Genomic DNA, 19,459 nt, shown 5'->3' with positions numbered 1-19,459 from the left:
TAATACTCCAATAATAATTTTTGTTACGTCAACGATAATTATCCTTTCTTTTGGGTCGACAACTTGATTTATTGATTTTGGGCTCAGCGGTTCAAGATTTGGAATCTGTTTACTAGGCAGAAAATAATGGCCGGCCCATATGGTAAATTATAAGATTTGTTAATTACGAGAATTATATTATGGTTTTTAATAATTTTGTAATTTAATTAAGTGTGACATGTTAAAATGTTATTGGACATGGAATTATATTATGATAAAAATAAATATTCAAAATAAAAAATATTACATTAAAGGAGGCCTAAAATACTTGTATCAGAGTAATATTGATGAAAAAATGAGCGTTGAATCATAAACACATTTAGCAATAACCTTTTTCTTATCTAATTTTTTGGTGCTTTAACAGATTTACAGCAATCAGAGGTGTGCATGTTAGGTAAATAATACCAATGTGGATGGTGACGTGATTCATAAAATGTTATTCTTAGGCTTCATCATTCTATTTGTAGGCAAAGGCAAAGGAATCCTCTGTACCCTGTTTGGCACTTTTTTTATATATAATTATATTTGATAAGGCTTTACACACAGGCATTAAGCAATACCACAAACATGTCAATGGTGGCATGATTCACACCTATTTTCAGGTTTCCATTATACTCTCATCACATCAAAATCAAAATCACAGAAAGAAAGAGTAAGCAGCAACAGAACTACTACAAGGTCGGTGTGTGATTTCCACGTGTCACGTGCTCATTGGGGACAAATACAACACCATGTGTGAATCCCCTTATAGGGCCCACTGGTATGGGCCCAATGGCCCACCAGCCGACCAAAGCTCAGATAGTTTAGATGAATGACGATTTGCTGTGTTATATGCGTCGTGTCTTGATTTGGAACCACAGCTACCGTACGCACCCTTCTCTTTTAATTTATTTGTTTGTTTGGGATCCAAGAAAGATTTTATTCCAACCCCCCAAGACAAAATTAATGCTAATAAATTAAATTTACAATTCACAGCAATGGTAAACAAATTTCAATTTATGCTTATAATGTTAATAAATTAAATTTATCATAATAATTAATTTGTTATTATGTAAAAATTTATAATTAGATGATAGTATAATATTTTTTACAATACCAATATATTTCAATTAAATTCATCACCATAACAAATTATTTAGTAGTGATTACAGAAGTGCTATGAAGATCATACAAAAGTAATGTACTCGTATAAATCTTTATTGAGTTTGTTGCCATTCATCACCAGTGTCCACAGATGTTAATGTACTTTAAGTTTGTAACACAGATTGACTATATTCATTTTTTCTCAATTTTGGTATTATCAAGAGTGTATTGCGATTCTTGTTATTATCCTTTTAAAAAAAATTATTGTAAACTTGAAGAATAGCATAGCTGCTTTCAATACTTTGATTTTCTCATAGCCACACATATTCTTCATGGTGTGACCTATGTCTTCTTTAAATTTGCATTGACATGATTTATTTGTTTATGCTTATTTATTAATTTAGTTTAATTTCTGTGCATGGTAAAAATATATTTACACTATAATACGTGCACTCTTACCACAAAATCATGATTGAATAACGGTGAATTTGGTAATTCCTCCTATATATCCGACTGCACAAAGCACAGAATCTTAGAACCAAAAGAAGATGATGGCTTCGATGAAAAATCATACTCCATTATTCAGTCTCCCAATAGAGTGATCCAAAATAACCATTATAAAATAATAATAAAAACTCATCTCTAAGCCTTTGTCACCATTATTGCCAAACATGCTTGTTACATTCAGTGAAGAATGCGTGAAACGACTCAAATCCCAAGATTCTTGAACCGTCCCCACCTCTCCGTTTCTTTGATCAGCATGAGAGACCTTTTCTTCTATATAAACCACTCTAAGTGCTCATTTCTTTTCATCAAAAGCTAAGTTTTCTATATCACTCTTAACTTTGCTTTATTAGAATCAGTTGCATATTTTTTGGTTTTCCAATGGCCACAGTTGAGGTAAACTCTATGAAGTAGTACTTGCTACTTTAATTCACGTGGTTGATCAGAAGTCACAAATAAAATTTCTTGTTTATGCTACTCTAATTCACCATTACTTTCCTTTGTTTGTTTTCAGTTTGATCTTAATGTTATCCTTGCTTCTCTCTAATTTTAGACAAGGAAAATATTCATTTTCTTTAGCCTGCAGTATTCCGACCGTAATTTTTGTTTCTGAAATTCTTGTCAGCTAAAGCCAATGAAATGGCAGCAGCATATATCTTTTTGATAGAGCCACTTAACCCTTTATCAGTATATAAGATTGAACTCCCTTTGTATATTCTTTTTACTCAAAATTACGTAGAAAAGTATGAAGTTATGAAATGCAAATTTTATTTAGTTTGTTATCACATATAAAGAAGCCACATAAATCACGTGCCTTTTCTCTGTTATATTTGTTAGATCATTAAAAGAGACATTAAATCTGTAAATTTGAAACTCAATCCTATTAATAATATATATATTGCAGCAATTCAGAGAAGGATTACATTAATCAAGAGTAGCCAAGTAATAAGAATAAGAAGTATTTTAGCTGCATGTCCTCCACCATGTTCTTTTTCTAAGCAGAGTTTAACTTCCGACTACAATAAACAGCATATGATTTTGGAATTGGATTTTGTAGGTTGCATCAGCAAAGATTGCCCTCCCAGACGACACAACAGAGGCATCATTGAAGGCTGAAGAGGAGAAGACTAAAGAAGAAGTTGTTGAGACTCCAACACCAACATCAGAACCTGGCTCTGACCAAACCAATGAAGAAGCTAAAGCCCCAGAACCTGAAGCTTCTGAAGGTAAGCCATCAATTGAAGTTGAGACAAAAGAGGTGGTAGAAGAAGTTGTGTCTGAGACTGTCAAAGAAGAGCCAAAAGCTGAGAAGACAGAAGAGGAAACCAAGAAGGAAGAAGCCGAGCCAGAAGAAGTTGCTGAGGAAACAAAAGAAAATGCTGATCCTGTTGAGGTTCAGGCACCAGCAAGTGCAGAACCAGAAAAAGAAACCCAAAAAGAAGATACTGCTAAAGAAGAGAAGGTATCTGAGGCTGAAGCTAAGGATACAGAAGGCTCAGGTGGAAAGAAAGAGGAGGAAGTCACAGCAGAAGCACAAGCTGAGAAGAGTGATGAGGTGACAGTGACAGTGACAGACACTCCAACTGAGAAGACTGAGTGAAGAATGTGAAGAGGAAATGTGCAGTTTATGTAACTGTTTGACAGGGTATTTTCTCAGTTGCATATTGTCTTGTTGCTTCATGTCTTTTCTTTGTTTAGTGGTCTAATAAAAATAGCTAGTACATAGCTAAATGGGAAAGAGAGATGAGTGATGACGACCCACTAATCACATGGAATATACATGAGCTGTATGTACTCTTTCTGTTTATGTACTGTGAGCTCTATGTGGAAATTTGGGTGTGGGTCTCTTAGGTACTAGGTATTATCAATGAAGTCTGTTGTTATGGTCTTTGTACGATTCTGCATTGAGCAATGCAGAATAGCTTTCTTTGTTCAAATAAATATGTAGATTATTAGTATCTTCTGGTTTTTTCATGTCACTTAGTAACTTTGTCTTAATGAACCTTTTGTCACCATCGATCCTCATTTAAGTAAAGCTGCTAATATAATTATGAATCAGCAAAGCCAATTGATATTTATGAATCAGGTTATGAAGCTATTCATCCTATGTTTGTCATTTATCTTAGTATATATAAATGTGATGTATAAATGCGCACTTAAATTAATAGTAATAAATGTTAGGCGTCTTTCATATTTCTATCTCAAAGGGCATAAGAGAGATTAAAACAAACGAAAACAAAAAACAAAAAGATTTAGTTTAAGATAAAAAAAACTAGACTAGTAAATAAGAACTTTTGAACTAAAAAATATATAAACTAATAAATATTCTTATTGTATTGATATTTTTCAATTTAAAGAAAATTTTAAAAAAATGATAAGATAATGTATATAATAACCTACACAGGTAAGTAAAAATATTAGTTATTTATATTTAGAAAAAAGAGTTAATTTAAAAAAATTAAAATTACTTTAAAATTCCTTCCTTTTTGTTTTTTTAAGTGAACAGTGTATTAGCATAAATAATTAATATTTAAGAAATACAAAAAGTTGAAATTAATTAAAGTTAAAATTAAAAATTTTCAAAATAATATCTATTTCTGAACTTGAAAAGAGAGAAAATACAAAAAAATTGTCCTCATATTCGAACTGTTGGACTCGTAGGGATTAAGCTCCATATATATAACAAGCAATTTCAGCCAGAAGTCTGTGATACAGAATTAAGGTGAACCAGATAGAGAGTTGAGCAGTTCAGTTAAGATGTGTCTCTCTCCAAATAGAATTTGGCTTTGTTGAGTTATTCTGACAGAAAAAATGGAATCTCTGTCTTTGAAGTCAGCAATGTTAATGGGCAAAGATGAAGTGTATGTAGCATCAATGCCTCTGAGGGCAACAAAGGGACCACCCCAATTGCTTATGTCTGCAGCCTACTCCCTCAATTTCTGGGATTTCCAACATTTCATGGTCATCATCAAACCCGATTCGCCTTCTCCTCATTCTCAGGTTTCTATAACTTTCCTTTCTTATATCTACAGTTCAATTCATGGATAAGCTCATTATATTATAAATTATGGTTCTGGGTATCTATGAATTTTATCTTTTAAAAAAAATTGAGATTTTTTAATTCGCTGCTTGTTGGGAATAGAAATGTAGGACTTTTTTGTTTCATAATTTCATATAACCTATGACTGCAATTTAATTAGTTCATCGGTTGCCTTTGCAAATTTCAAGCTTGAGTTCTAATCTAATGACAAGGACAATGCTTTTTCAGGTTCTGGTTTTTGATTTTCAACCAAAAGATCCTGAAGATATATATGTGGCCCTAGCAGCTCTAAACGGTAGAGCAGTGCGAGGTGCGATTTCCAGAATACTACTCTGACATTTCCAGAAAATTAGGAGCTGTTTGGTTTATAAATTATTTTATATTTTCATTTCATGTTTTTACTTTTAATTATAAATCTGCCACTTTCTTTAATTTTATTGTCTGTTGTCAAAGAATTACAAGGAAAAAAAGTTGATCTAAATGTTTTCTATGTAAATTTAAGAAACAGAATGAAATAAGGTATAATTTTGTAATTAGAAGTGAAAACAGAGAGGAGTGAAAACTTGGATGCAATTAGTTCTTCTCAGATAACATTATTGTTGAGAAAATTATGTCGAATTTTTTTGTAACGTCAGATTTGTGAAAGTAAAAATAAATGCGGAATATTTACACACACAAAATTGATAACGGAGTTCAGCCAATAATGCCTACATCTCTGGACTGTTGCAGATATATTACTGAAAAAGGGAATACACTCAGTGTTTACATAACACTTAAAATACTCACAACCACTCACAACCCATAACCCAATTATACCCAAAAGCTAAACTATTTTCTCTCTTTTTCTTTCTCTTATTTGCTCTCTATTTTTCTCTCAGAAATGAGATACAAAAGAATGGATGGAAGAGCTTCGTATTTATAGGCAACAAAGCATCACAATTTGCTAATTTTTTAACCAAAGTTAGGCACCGAAAACGTTAACATTCAACCGAATGTTAGGCACTGAAAATGGCACACTGTTCTTGACTTTTCAACAATCTCCCACTTGAAGACTGATTTCAATCTGTCTTCACACCTCAATCAATGCAGCAGTCTTTTCTGGTCTGTTATTCTAGCAGGTTAACTGAAGTTGAACACAACTTCAGTTTGTCAATGGTCACCACCTTTGTTAGCATGTCTGCTGGGTTCTTGCTTCCTACAATCTTTTTCAATGTCAGCACCTCATCCTCAAGCAGAGATATGATGAAGTGATAACGTATATCAATGTGCTTTGTTCTAGAGTGAAACGCTAAATTCTTTGCCAGATGTATTGCACTCTGACTGTCACTGTGCAAAACACTCCTTTCTTGGATGAATCTCAGCTCTGTTAACAAACCTTGAAGCCATATCAACTCTTTACTGGCTTTTGTTACTGCTACATACTCAGCTTCTGTAGTGGATAAAATAACAATCTTCTGTATCCGCGACATCCAACTGACAGCTGTAGTACCAACAGTAAAAATGTAACCGGTGGTACTTCTTCAGTGATCGACTTCACCTCCGAAGTCTGCATCTACATAGCTTTGTACTTTTAATTCTCCTTTTCCAAAGTACAAACACTTCTTTGTTGTGCCTCGTAGATACCTCAAAATCCACTTGACTGCTTCCCAATGAGCTTTTCCTGGATTTGCCATAAACCTGCTTACAACTTCCACTGCATGGCCAATGTCTGGCCTAATACACACCATTGCGTACATCAAACTTCCAATGGTTGAAGCATATGGAATATTAGCCATGAAGTTTCTTTCTTCCTCCGTCTGAGGGGACTGATCCTTGGATAGGCGAAAGTGACTGGCCAAAGGTATGCTAATTGTCTTGGCCTTGCCCATGTTAAATCTTTGTAAAACACGATTGATATACTCCTCCTGAGATAACTGCAAAATTCCTCTTTACTTATCTCTCGTGATTTGCATTCCAAGAATCTTCTTTGCTGGACCTAAGTCCTTCATGTCAAATTCTTTTGACAGCTGCATCTTTAGATCTCTAATCTCGTTCATATCTGAACCTGCTACTAACATATCATCAACATAAAGTAGCAAAATGATATAACTGGAGTTATACCTCTTGAAGAAACAACAGTGGTCAACATTGCATTTCTGGAAGTCTTCCTTGTGCATGAAGCTTTCAAACTTCCTATACCACTGTCTTGGGGCTTGTTTCAGGCCATACAAGCTCTTCTTTAATCTGCATACCATATTCTTTTTCCCTTCTTCTGAGAAACCTTCAGGTTGATGCATGTAGATTTCCTCATCTAAGCCTCCATGAAGAAATACAGTCTTCACGTCCAATTGCTCAAGATAGAGCTCTTCACTAGCCACAATACTTAAGACAGACCTGATAGTATTGAGCTTTACAACTGGAGCAAATATTTCAGTGTAGTCAACTCCTTCTTTTTGCTGAAATCCTTTGACAACTAGTTGGACTTTGTATTTCTTGGAGCCATCATGATCCTTCTTCACCCGATACACCCATTTGTTATGAAGTGCCTTCTTTCCCATAGGTAACTCAACTAGTTCCCATGTCTTATTAGAGATCAAAGACTTCATCTTGTCTTTCATAGCAAGCTCCCACTTGTTGGCATCTATAGTTTGACATGCTTCTTCATAATCTTCAGGCTCTCTTCCATCAGTCAACAACATGTAGTCCATGTATCTCCTGTTAGGCACATGAGGTCGAGAAAACCTTCTCAATACAGGAGTTGAAATAGGAGCCTCTGATGTGTCAGACTGTTGCTTACTGTTCTCTTCAATTGATTCCTCTGACTGAGGATTCTCAACTACAGAATTTTCTGAGACATCATCCACTTCTGCATACACTGGCTCAATCTGTTCTGCATTGTTAGCGCTTGTGCTATGCTTGTCCTTATACATCACTCTTTCATTGAAGATTACATCTCTGCTGCGGATCATCTTTCTGTTTTTATCTTCCTACAGACAGCGCCAATTGTTGAAAAGTCAAGAACAGTGTGTCATTTTCGGTGCCTAGCATTCGGTTGAATGTTAACGTTTTCGGTGCCTAACTTTGGTTGAAAAATTAGCAAATTGTGATACTTTGTTGCCTATAAATACGAAGCTCTTCCATCCATTCTTTGTATCCCATTTTTGAGAGAAAAATAGAGAGCAAATAAGAGAAAAAAAAAAGAGAGAAAATAGTTTAGCTTTTAGGTATAATTGGGTTATGGGTTGTGAGTATTTTAAGTGTTATGTAAACACTGAGTGTATTCCCTTTTTCAGTAATATATCTGCAGCAGTCCGGAGACGTAAGCTTTATTGGCTGAACTCCGTTATCAATTTTGTGTGTGCAAATATTCTGCATTTATTTTTACTTCCACAAATCTGACGTTACAAGAAAATTCGGCATAATTTTCTCAACAAATGGTATCAGAGCTGGTTCAAAATTCTGCAATTTTTGTGAGGTACTGTTCATGTGAATAGTAAAATTCTGCAATTTGTACCGTTCACACAAATAGTAAATAGTGAAAAATTTGTCAGCATTACAAATTTGTTCACAGACGTGTTTTAAACACAGTGGTATATAGAAATTGTCAGAAATAATTCTGAGGAGAAGTCAGATTTGAGTAGGAGTGATGGCCGCAGATGAAGGAAAGGTGAAAATAAAAAATTTCGATGGTACAGACTTTGGCGTTTGGAAGATGCAGATCGAGGATTATCTGTATCAGAAAAAGCTGTATCAATTATGAAGTCAACCTATTTGTGACAACAATTTTGACAATTTTGTACTGATTTATTTGTGACAGAATTTGAACTTTCTGATTTGATTTTGTGTCCACTTGTGTTTTTAAGTTTACCTTAATCAAATCAAGACCTCTGTTTGTATTCTTAGGAACTGTTCGCGTTAGGAAGTTAAAGAAGTTGCCAAGAAACAAATGCTGGCTGGTTGGATATTCAGAAGCAGATACTGTGGAAATAACAAGAGAATTCAACAAAAAGTGGGAAACAAATTTGAAGATTGGTCTTCATGATTGTCGCGATTATACCAACGGTAATAACTTATTTTAATGATGGAACTTCTGTTCAACATGTACTTTCATGTAAAGAAATATAATTTCTTAGTAACTTTACTTTATCAAATGCATAATTGGGAAATCATGAATTACTGAAGTTCTATCATATATATATATATATATATATATACACAATTTGGCTTCAGCTATTCGTTACTAATTAGCTACATTTGGCCATGAGGTATTGAATTTTTTTGGTCAATTTAAAGGTTTGGTTAGGCAACTCACTGGGGAAAAAAATGTGCTGAAACGTTTGAGAAACCTTGCTAGTTAAAGGGAATCCATTGTCGTGCTATGTGATGCTTTCAACAATTTTCATGAAGGCCTCGAAGAAATGAATCTCAGTCCAGGAAGAAAGCTTAATGCTATTTATTTTCCCCTTTTGTAACATTCTGTTCTCTTGTATAGCCTCACTCTATTTCTTCGTGCTAGTTAAAATTCGCTATCTGTCATGGGTCAGTTCAATGGGGTGGATAGCCCATTTTGTTAACTCTGTAATTAAGGGAGAGAATGATATTTTATCTTAGATAATCTTAGTAACAATTGGCAAATTATATAAAAAGTTGAAACTATTTATGAATTTGTGTTTGTAATCTTGCTCAAAGTCAAAGAACATGCTAATCTTCTCTTTGTACTTATGTTTGCTTCTGTGAAGGCAATTAGTTCATGTTTATTTTAATTTTTAAAATACTTTTTTATTTCATTCAAGCATACAGCTAAAAAAAATTATTTACAGTTAATGCTATTGTGTTTAAGTCAAGTTTGAAAGTTTGTCAAAAGGAAACATACTATGAATAGTATTTAGTGTTTGTTTATCTAAAATTTGATAATTACATGTCTGATTAGTTACATTTCAATTCAATAAGTTTAAGTTAAATAAATATGTCTATAAAATATCTTTCTTTAGTCCTAATTTATGTGTGTGTGTTTGACTGTGTACAAAAACTTAATGTTTGAAGGACATATTCAGTAATCGATTTTATTTTTTTATATTGTTTAATAATACGATATAGAATTTATTATAATTAGTTATAAGATACATTAATTATTAAATATAACTATATTCTCTAATCTTATACAATAACATGAAAGAATTTATTTATTCATTGTAACTTATCAAAATCAAGTTTTCATGCTGTGACATACTTTTCACTATAAAATCTTGAGGCGTGTTAGGAATATAATCACTAACATATTCTTTTAAATAAATTTTTAATTGAAATTATTTAAAAAATATAAAAGTGAAACTTATAATTTTTAATAATTTTATGTAATAATAAAAACTATGATGAAATAAGGTGTTGAAAAAAATATGTTATTAACAATTCTTAAAACTTTTTATTGAAATTAATTTAGATACATATCCTGATTATATTCAATAATTGAAAATCAATTCTAACAAATTCAGGAACAAGGAAACAAAATTATTGATTGAAAAATTCATGATTTAAATTTTAATTAGTTATATGTGTATATATAATAAAATAAATATTTTTAAAATTTATATTTTATCTTTTAATTAATTATTACAAGATTTCTCTTTATTCTACAAAATAATTTATATATTTCAAAAGATTAACATTCTTACATGAGAATTTAGTTCAATTTATTTTTGAAAAAATAAATGTTATTAATTTATAAAAGAATAAAATTTTGAAACATGTGCGCTCATGTTTTGGTTTATCTGTGCAAGCACTTAATATTAATTTTCAAAAACGGCGGTTTTCACTATCGCCTTCAGGAGAACAATCAAACGCCGCCGGTACAGCAATTTTGTAGTCAATCTCTCTTTTTTTGACTTAAATACTACCAAATTCTTGCTTATCTGATTTTTTTTTTAATTTATGTTTTATTAATAAATTTGTTAGTCTCGGATTATTTACATAATTTAAATATTTCATATAAAGATATTGATAAAATAATAACAATAATTAATGAGATATTTATTCATTTTATTCAATTATTTAATATAATAAATAATTTTAAAAAATTATAATTTTAAAACACAATTTTTTTCTCAATTAATTAATTATTTTTATGAAAATAATTAGTGATAATATTTTGCTATATTTATATTAATTTATAGGAAGAGATAAGTGAGCGATTAGAAAATTCATTTTTTCATATCAAAACAAAAGTTATTAGATATGCACGTTTTTTGACGCTACACACAGCAATTTTCGCATTCTAAGGAAATAAAGATAAGCAAAAACAAATTGAATTTTGAATTCAAAGTTTGCATCTCTAGGGAAAATCTATTTTAATGAAAAGACAAAACAAATTGAAACCATTCATTTTCAATAGAAATTTGATTATAATTATATGAACAGTAATGTAAATCCAATTTTTTCTTGGATTTGAGATCGTGGTTTTCAATTAGTCATAATTGAGTTGAAATAATTGTTTGGATGTGGTAAACAAATCCCCAAAATAAATTTTGCTGAATATACTTATTCATCTTTCTAATAGTCTCTTTACATGTTTTATAAAATAAATAATAAATAAAAAATATATTTATTATTTTAAAAGTATAAAACTTATTTAATATTTTTAATTTAATAATTAAAAAATGATAAAAGTAAAAGTTAGAGAATTTAACATTATTCAAACACACAATATTAATTATTATTATTATTTTTAATTACAAACATAAATTATAATTATAACAATTATCTGTGTGTGATTTTTAGACAAAATATTGGACAACTAACATGTCTGTTATCTTATTATTTTCAATATTTAGAAGCGTAAAAGACCCAACTGGTGGCACTGAGAGCCATGCCAGCCAGCCACTGATGACTGATCCCACCCACCAAACTCACTATGCCATCTTTCTTATTCGAAGGAACCCAAATTCCAAACTATAAAAGGGTGATGAACCCATGTATTCTTTCACAACACAAACACAAACACACCAACAACAGTGCAATACATAACAACTAACAATGGCACCACTTGCAATCCCTGAAGTAGTTCTTGGATCTTCCTCTGGCCAAAGGAAAATGCCTGTGATTGGGCTTGGCACAGCTCCTGAATCTGGAAGCAAAGTTAGCACAAAAGATGCAGTGCTTGAGGCCATCAAACAAGGTTACAGGCACTTTGATGCTGCCTCTGCTTATGGGGTGGAACAGGCCTTAGGAGAAGCCATTGCCCAAGCACTTCAACTTGGACTAATTGCTTCCAGGGATGAACTCTTCATCACTTCCAAAATTTGGGTCACTGACAATCATCCTCAACTCATTGTTCCTGCTCTAAAGAAATCACTAAGGTTAATGTCACCTACATGTTCTAATATTAGTTAGTAGTTACATTTTTAACGTATATTTAACTATGTATGTGTGGTTGTGCAGCACTCTTCAGCTAGAATACTTAGACCTTTATCTCATCCACTGGCCCATAGCTGCCAAACCCGGCAAGGTTACCTATCCCGTTGAACAATCAGAGCTTGTCCCATTTGACATCAAGGGTGTTTGGGCATCTATGGAGGAGTGCCAAAGACTTGGCCTCACCAAAGCCATTGGAGTCAGCAACTTCTCCATCAAGAAGCTTCAAAATTTGCTATCTTTTGCTACCATCCCTCCTGCAGTGAATCAAGTATATATTAATTAATTAAGCTTGTTAATTAATTTAACCATAATTACTTGCATGTACACATATTTGTATAGTTTTAAACGACTGATTAAATTTGTGGAACTTAATTGGGATAGGTTGAAATAAATCTTGGGTGGCAACAAGAGAAACTCAGAGAATTCTGCAAGGCAAATCGTGTTACCTTAACTGCTTTCTCACCTCTGAGGAAAGGTGCCAGCAGAGGAACCAATTTAGTGATGGACAATGATATTCTCAAGGAATTGGCAGATGCTCACGGCAAAACTGTTGCTCAGGTATATTATATTATTGTAGCACTAAGGAAGAAGTGAGCATTGTCATTCATATTCAAAATTTTAATTATTTTTTATTTCAAATATCATTTTCTTCTTTATCAAGCAAACCAATGATATCCTTTTCTTAATTTTCATAAAGTTAATTAAATTGACAAGTTTGAATAACAACAGACACGCTCCTTATATAATAATACCATTATCAATTTGTTTATGAGGTAGGTTGTTTTTATGCAATCTATTAATCCTTCTTATAAAAATTATACAGATATGTCTTCGATGGATATATGAGCAAGGGGTGACTTTTGTTGTTAAGAGCTACGACAAGGAGAGGATGAAACAAAACTTGCAGATCTTTGATTGGTCATTGACAGAGGATGATTACAAGAAAATAAGTGAAATCTACCAAGAGAGACTCATCAAAGGACCAACCAAGCCTCTTCTAGATGATCTGTGGGATGAGGATCAGCACTGAACCAAATCTCAAGTTAAATACTGAATGTTCCATGCTCTGAATAAAGGAATAGTATCGTCATTCGTCCTTGTAATGAAGCCACACGTGGCTTGGGATTGGGATATATACATTAGAGTAAAGGATAATTGCGATGTTTTGTGAGGATTTGAAACTAGAAACATTAAATAAGAGTACAATTTTTAAATTTCAATGTCTTCAACTCTGTATTTTTATTTCTTAATAATGTTTTTTTTATCTTATCTATATATTGAATGCACTAGTTAAGAAAATAAAAAATATATATACGAAGAATTGATTATTATATATAAATAATTATACATGATGTATAAGATAAAAAAATATATTCTAACTTTCATGGAGTATAACACTCTTGTGTTTTTCTAGAAAATATTATATAAAAACTACATCGTGGAAGGATATATATTGTTTAGTGTTGTCACCTTTTTATATATAGGTATATTTGATGTGAATCAAAAAGAAAAAATAATATATAAAAGGTTGTTCAAATACTTTTTTGTCTCTAATACAAAGAAAAGAAGCAAGATCGATGTATTAGATTATCTTTTCACAGTTTTTTGTCTTTGCATTAACTAAGTTGAAAATAAATATATTATCTCTCCTTTTGAATTTGTCTATTCAAGTCAGTGCACTTATTCCTTTTTCTTTAAATTTTCGAAAGTGACGAAGATTTTAAGACAAATTGAAGTATTCAAATTAAGAGACATATAAAGTGTATTTAACAAAATTAGAAATTAAGTTAATTAAAACTAAAAGTTCATAAAAAATAAAAAATGATAATTATTTGGTTGAATTAAAAGTGTTTCATAAAATTTAGCTGTTGAATTACACATCAGTTGAATGGGGAAATTAACAGCAGTTAAACCATATAATGGTAATGAAGTAGTAGGTAGCCTCCACTCTTCAAATCTGTCGATGATAAATCGTCAGACGCAATTGTTGACTACAATAATCTTAAAGAATCATTTTACAAATATTATTGCTATGGCACATCAAAAATTTAAATTTAAGATTTTTTAAAATTTTAATAATCATAACACTTTCAGTGTATTAAAAGAACATGATGTAATATAATATATTAAGAAGAAAAAATTTAAATATAAATATGAATTAATTAATTTTAAATAATAATATTAAAATGAATAAAAAATATAAATAAATTAAATCTTAGAAGAAATTATAATTTTACCAAAAAATATTTTTAAGATGATTTTATCACTGATCACGACTTAAAATAAAATAAAAAAAAATTAACTTAAGCTCATAAAGCTGGATTTAAATAACCAATAATAGAAAACAATTATTTAAAATATTTATTACTTTTAAATTATTAAAATCAACTCCAAATACTGAGATTAATAGAACTTGAAAAATTATAAAAAAGTTGAATTGACTCTAAATTAGACTATTTAAATCGCTAATGAACTAAAATATGTTGAATGAAAGGGATGAATTTTTACCTCCAACAAAAACAACTTTGATTGTATTTTATCTTATTGAGTATTTAGAGTATTTTTCACGTAATTTAGAATGGAAAAATGGAAAATTTAATTTGTGTAAAATGAATTTAAGTAGTAGTATTTTCACATGAAAATAATTCAACATTCAACGATGAGGTCTACAATTGTTAGTGAGTCAACTGAATGCTCTGTGTTGAACACTCATTGCTCAGTATTTGAAGGACTGAGAAGGCAGCTAACTCAACTCTTTGACTAATGCTATATTCTTCTACTACGTTTTTTAATTAGTGAGCCTGCTTGTATCATCTACTTTTATATTATTTTGAAAAACCCTATAATTAAATTCTTCATAATTTATTTTAAAAATTTCAAACAAAATATATTTATATTTTAATAAATGGACTGTGCTCATCAATGTTTTTTTATGCAATGAAATAAAAAAATATTAATGTATTCCAAATTTTGAAATAAATAAAATTTAAAAAAATGTTATATCTCCTTATAAATGTTGAATATTGTGGACTAGTGTCTTTGACCGCCACCTTTACATCAAAAGTAAAATGCCGCCATTAGTAGCAAACGACGATGATAGGGAAGATTGCAGCTACCACCATCACCAATGAGCCCTCAGCTACCACATCAAATTCTGCATAACTCTACTGTTTCTTCTTCTTCTTCTTCTTTTTAATAAAAATACTAATATTCAAATGAGTTATTAAATATTTATAACTGTATTTATCATAAATATGTGACAAAAAATAAATTAAGCCATTCATGTTATTATCTAATTTATGCAAGACAGATACTATGATCAATTCACATTTCCCCCTATAACATTTAAATAAATAACATCTTAAATATACTTATATATTTTAATTAATGAAATTTTCATGTAGTATATAGTTGTTGTTAAATTAAAAAATATTTTTCAATCACTAAACACGTAGATAAATTTGTGAAAATTTTAATTTGTAGTTTTAAATTTCAGTCTAACAAATTGTGCCGAGTTAGGAAAGGTTAATGAAGAACACATGTAATATAAATAACAAATTAATATATTTTTATTTAAAAATAAAAGATATATGTTATAATTTTTTAAAATAACAAAATAAAAAATTTAAAATTTATAATTATACTAAATTAAATCAAAATATAAATGAGTTATATAACATAATAAAAACTGGGTTTTATTCTATTTTTCTAAAGTTACTATTATTATTAAAAAATTATGTATAGACGTGAAGTTTGATCCTATAATTGCGTCTTTAAAGTATGACTAATTCCGCAATAATTGATTGGATTCTGAATTTCTGATTCTGGCACACTTTTCCATGCCCACACCACTGTTCTACAAAAACTTTTAATTTTAAGTGTAAACTAATTGTAGACTTTTTTTTTTATTAGATTTGACTTGATTTATTCTATTTAAATATAACATATTCAATGAGTTTCTATATAAAATTTAAACATGAAATGGATGTTTTTTACTCCATTTAATAAAGCTCAAAATCTAAAGAAGACTATCTCAACATGATCTTTTTTAAGTTTTGAAGCACCGAGTTAAAGATTTTTGTGTTTTTATTTAGATTCTAAAATAAAAATAATATATTCAATATAATTTTGTATTTTAAAATCAATCGATCTCAATTCAATTAAAAATATTTAAATAAATGAGGTTAAAAAATTTTAGTTCTTATATTTTTGTAAAATATAAAATCTCTCTTTCGTAATTTTAGTCTCTAATTTTTTAAATTTAATATTTTTAGTGCCTTTCATTGATGTGACACAATAAAAAATTAAGATGTAAAGCAAAAGTGATAGGTAAGAATTAAGATTCTCTTAGTAAAGTCATCACTAAAAAATAAAAGTGTTGAATTTTTCAAAGAGTAAAATAAAAAATAAATATTTTTAAGTATTACATTAAAAAATTTACAAAAATATGGGAATCAAAATAAGTTTAATTTTGCTTGAAATACAATGAAATAGTAAACATTATTTTGACAAACAAAAACTATAATTTATTGCCTCTTGTGTAAACAATCCTTTTGTCTAAATTAATAATGTTATTATTAAATCGACCAAAAATTAATATTACATATATTTTTTACATACACATCTGAAAAATACTTTTAAAAAATAAAAAATAATTAAAATTATCTCTCAACATCACACTAAAATTGTTTCCTGAAAATTAAAATTTGATAAAAGTATAGAAATAAAAAATATTTAAATTAAGCATAATCATGATAGCTATTTGGCACTTCATAACAAGCAAGCATTTTGCTAATATTTTGAATGGTTAGTACTAAGTGGAGAGACCCAACTCACGAACCTTCCTTTTTGTTTAGTATTCTGAAATATAAAAAGAAAAATCAAAGAGGGTAGAACTCAACAATCAGCAAAACCCACCTAACCTCAAATGGCATGACATTAGCGTACAACTTGCCACATTTCAATATTCAAAATTGGCCTGCGCGAACAATTGAAAGAATGCATGCACTAATTTTCGGGTATAAAAAGGTTGCCACACCCACACACTCCTTCAACTTGAACACACACTCTTACATACTAAACTTGCAGTAGCACCTGAACTGAACCTACCCAACATGGCTCCTATTGAGATTCCAACAGTGGTGCTTCCAAACTCATCTGGGCAACAGAGGGTGCCCGTGATTGGAATGGGTTCTGCCCCTGATTTCACTTGTAAGAAAGACGCAAAAGCTGCAATCATCGAGGCCATCAAGCAGGGTTATAGACATTTTGACACTGCTGCTGCATATGGCTCTGAACAGGCTCTTGGTGAAGCCCTCAAAGAAGCTCTTCAACTTGGCCTTGTCACGCGTGATCAACTCTTCGTCACTTCCAAGCTTTGGGTCACTGATAATCATCCTCATCTTGTTGTCCCTGCTTTGCGCAAATCGCTTAGGTAATTATATTAAATCAAAGTGCAACACCTTAAATATAATTTCCATTACTGCTTCAAAGTAACATATGTATAATCATGTCATGTTAATAATTGTTATGAAATAATATCTAACCTGACAACTTAGAAAAAACTTATAAAAATATTATATCGTTACGACATAAATTATTATTTAAAAATAATTTATTAAGAAGTACTTAAATTATCACTAAATAATAATAATAATAATAAATAGAAACTGTTTTTAAAGAACTAAAATTAAAACTCAAGAATATTTGCAAACCCTAAATAAAATCATGCTCAGCTTTTAGGCTGTGAATTGAGATGGTGTTATTTTGTGCAGAACTCTTCAACTAGAGTACTTGGACCTCTATCTCATCCACTGGCCACTGAGTTCCCAGCCAGGAAAATTTTCGTTTCCAATTGAGGTAGAGGATCTCTTGCCATTTGATGTGAAGGGTGTGTGGGAATCCATGGAAGAGTGCCAGAAACTTGGCCTCACCAGAGCCATAGGAGTCAGCAACTTCTCTGTCAAGAAGCTTCAAAATCTTCTCTCAGTTGCTTCCACCCGTCCTGCAGTCAATCAAGTAAGTTACCAACTCCATATATCTTTGTTTCTTTTTCCTTTCTTTATGTGAATGATCATGGGATTAATGTAATTTTTTTTCTAATAATAACTATATAATATATATATATATAGGTGGAGATGAACCTTGCATGGCAACAGAAGAAGCTAAGAGAGTTTTGCAGTTCAAATGGTATAGTGATAACTGCTTTTTCACCGTTGAGGAAAGGTGCCAGTAGGGGACCAAATGAAGTGATGGAGAATGATGTGCTGAAAGAGATCGCTGAGGCTCATGGCAAGTCCATAGCCCAAGTTTGTTTGAGATGGTTGTATGAACAAGGAGTCACTTTTGTGGCCAAGAGCTATGATAAGGAGAGGATGAACCAAAATTTGCACATCTTTGATTGGGCCTTGACACAAGAGGATCACCACAGAATTGATCAAATCAAGCAGAGCCGTTTGATCGGTGGACCAACCAAGCCCCAACTCAATGATCTCTGGGATGATGAAATATAGACTTTATAGTTATCCATGTATGCCTCCAAATTGCTTTTAATAGTTAATGTTCCTAAAGCTGAAAGATAGAGCTGTGAGTGAGCTCTATCTGCTTGTGTGAGTCTTGAAATAATTTTATTCCACTTTGTATTTTATTTTACACAGTTGAAATGTTTGATGATAATACATATTAATATGGTCCATCTTTCATCTTTGACAAGGTAATATTATTATTTACACCTTCTTGGACTGGACTAAGGAGGATAGACGTTGACAGGGATAAAAATAATCAAATTTTAAGAACGCAAAATAAGGGGTAGATAACAACTTGTAGATTTTTCACCCATTTCATATCAAATTAGACAATGTTCAATTGAGAAAGAGGGCAGCTATCTATAGTGACATTCGAGCATACCATGGGAGAATGATCAAAGCGCCACACTCGAAACGGCCACGAAAATGGTCCAGTGTTCTATCTATTTTTAGAATGAAAAGTATAACATCCATCCAACAAGAGTTTTTTTTTCCGGTGTGCACTAAAATATTTCTTAATCGACGACATTCAAAGATTATTTTTTTAAACGAAAAATTATCGAAGTGGATGCAAGTTCTTCTAACGAGGTTTTTTTATCATCCAATCGGAACTTTTAAGCATTAGGGTTTAGGGTTAATTATTATGACTTGTTAATCATTATAGCAATCTTAAATAAAATCAAATTAATTTTTTTTTCATAAAAAATTCCTTTCGACAGTTGATAATGGGCTGTGCACAGTATGCATTGTGCTTTCCTAAAGCCTTACGTTCTGAGCCATACAACTTTAATATTAAATATATGTTTGGTTACTTGGATTATAACCATTCAAAGGTATTCATTAAAAAATATTATTCATTAGGAGTGAACAACTTATTTAA

At 30.9% G+C, this 19,459-nt stretch overlaps 4 protein-coding genes across 4 annotated transcripts; all 4 read left to right on the top strand.

Annotated features, from left to right (window-relative positions):
- Window positions 1-1,933: 1,933 nt before the first annotated feature.
- On the top strand, window positions 1,934-3,579 carry LOC113848018 (cytochrome c1). Its single transcript, XM_027477369.1, has 2 exons — window positions 1,934-2,022; window positions 2,684-3,579. Exons 1-2 carry the CDS (start codon window positions 2,008-2,010, stop codon window positions 3,224-3,226), a joined length of 558 nt encoding a protein of 185 aa, XP_027333170.1. The 5' UTR covers window positions 1,934-2,007; the 3' UTR covers window positions 3,227-3,579.
- Window positions 3,580-4,334: 755 nt separating this feature from the next.
- LOC113847862 lies at window positions 4,335-9,304 on the top strand. The gene is made up of 4 exons (XM_027477160.1): window positions 4,335-4,626; window positions 4,895-4,976; window positions 8,549-8,707; window positions 8,939-9,304. The coding sequence occupies exons 1-4, from the start codon at window positions 4,438-4,440 to the stop codon at window positions 9,001-9,003; spliced, it is 495 nt and encodes a 164-aa protein (XP_027332961.1). The 5' UTR covers window positions 4,335-4,437; the 3' UTR covers window positions 9,004-9,304.
- A 2,354-nt stretch (window positions 9,305-11,658) lies between these two features.
- Window positions 11,659-13,085, top strand: LOC113874609 (NAD(P)H-dependent 6'-deoxychalcone synthase-like). Its single transcript, XM_027512826.1, has 4 exons — window positions 11,659-11,997; window positions 12,080-12,323; window positions 12,437-12,613; window positions 12,879-13,085. The coding sequence occupies exons 1-4, from the start codon at window positions 11,675-11,677 to the stop codon at window positions 13,083-13,085; spliced, it is 951 nt and encodes a 316-aa protein (XP_027368627.1). The 5' UTR covers window positions 11,659-11,674.
- A 4,027-nt stretch (window positions 13,086-17,112) lies between these two features.
- On the top strand, window positions 17,113-18,745 carry LOC113846133 (NAD(P)H-dependent 6'-deoxychalcone synthase). Its single transcript, XM_027474073.1, has 3 exons — window positions 17,113-17,489; window positions 17,830-18,073; window positions 18,187-18,745. The coding sequence occupies exons 1-3, from the start codon at window positions 17,170-17,172 to the stop codon at window positions 18,565-18,567; spliced, it is 945 nt and encodes a 314-aa protein (XP_027329874.1). The 5' UTR covers window positions 17,113-17,169; the 3' UTR covers window positions 18,568-18,745.
- The last annotated feature ends 714 nt before the right edge of the window (window positions 18,746-19,459 follow it).

This window comes from Abrus precatorius, unplaced genomic scaffold, assembly GCF_003935025.1.
Source record: "Abrus precatorius isolate BTA unplaced genomic scaffold, Abrus_2018 Scaffold8, whole genome shotgun sequence".
In the NCBI taxonomy this organism is placed as follows: domain Eukaryota; kingdom Viridiplantae; phylum Streptophyta; class Magnoliopsida; order Fabales; family Fabaceae; genus Abrus; species Abrus precatorius.
The sequence above is the reverse complement of the archived record's forward strand: the minus strand, read 5'-3'. Positions and strand labels throughout refer to the sequence as shown.

Excerpts from the sequence above, each read along its gene's own strand:
- LOC113847862 (XM_027477160.1), top strand. The coding sequence starts at position 4,438 with ATGGAATCTCTGTCTTTGAAGTCAGCAATGTTAATGGGCAAAGATGAA. Across the intron at positions 4,627-4,894 it reads CGCCTTCTCCTCATTCTCAG|GTTCTGGTTTTTGATTTTCA; the intron begins GTTTCTATAACT and ends ATGCTTTTTCAG. Across the intron at positions 8,708-8,938 it reads TTGTCGCGATTATACCAACG|GTTTGGTTAGGCAACTCACT; the intron begins GTAATAACTTAT and ends GTCAATTTAAAG.
- LOC113874609 (XM_027512826.1), top strand. The coding sequence starts at position 11,675 with ATGGCACCACTTGCAATCCCTGAAGTAGTTCTTGGATCTTCCTCTGGC. Across the intron at positions 11,998-12,079 it reads GCTCTAAAGAAATCACTAAG|CACTCTTCAGCTAGAATACT; the intron begins GTTAATGTCACC and ends GTGGTTGTGCAG. Across the intron at positions 12,324-12,436 it reads TCCCTCCTGCAGTGAATCAA|GTTGAAATAAATCTTGGGTG; the intron begins GTATATATTAAT and ends TAATTGGGATAG.
- LOC113846133 (XM_027474073.1), top strand. The coding sequence starts at position 17,170 with ATGGCTCCTATTGAGATTCCAACAGTGGTGCTTCCAAACTCATCTGGG. Across the intron at positions 17,490-17,829 it reads GCTTTGCGCAAATCGCTTAG|AACTCTTCAACTAGAGTACT; the intron begins GTAATTATATTA and ends TATTTTGTGCAG. Across the intron at positions 18,074-18,186 it reads CCCGTCCTGCAGTCAATCAA|GTGGAGATGAACCTTGCATG; the intron begins GTAAGTTACCAA and ends ATATATATATAG.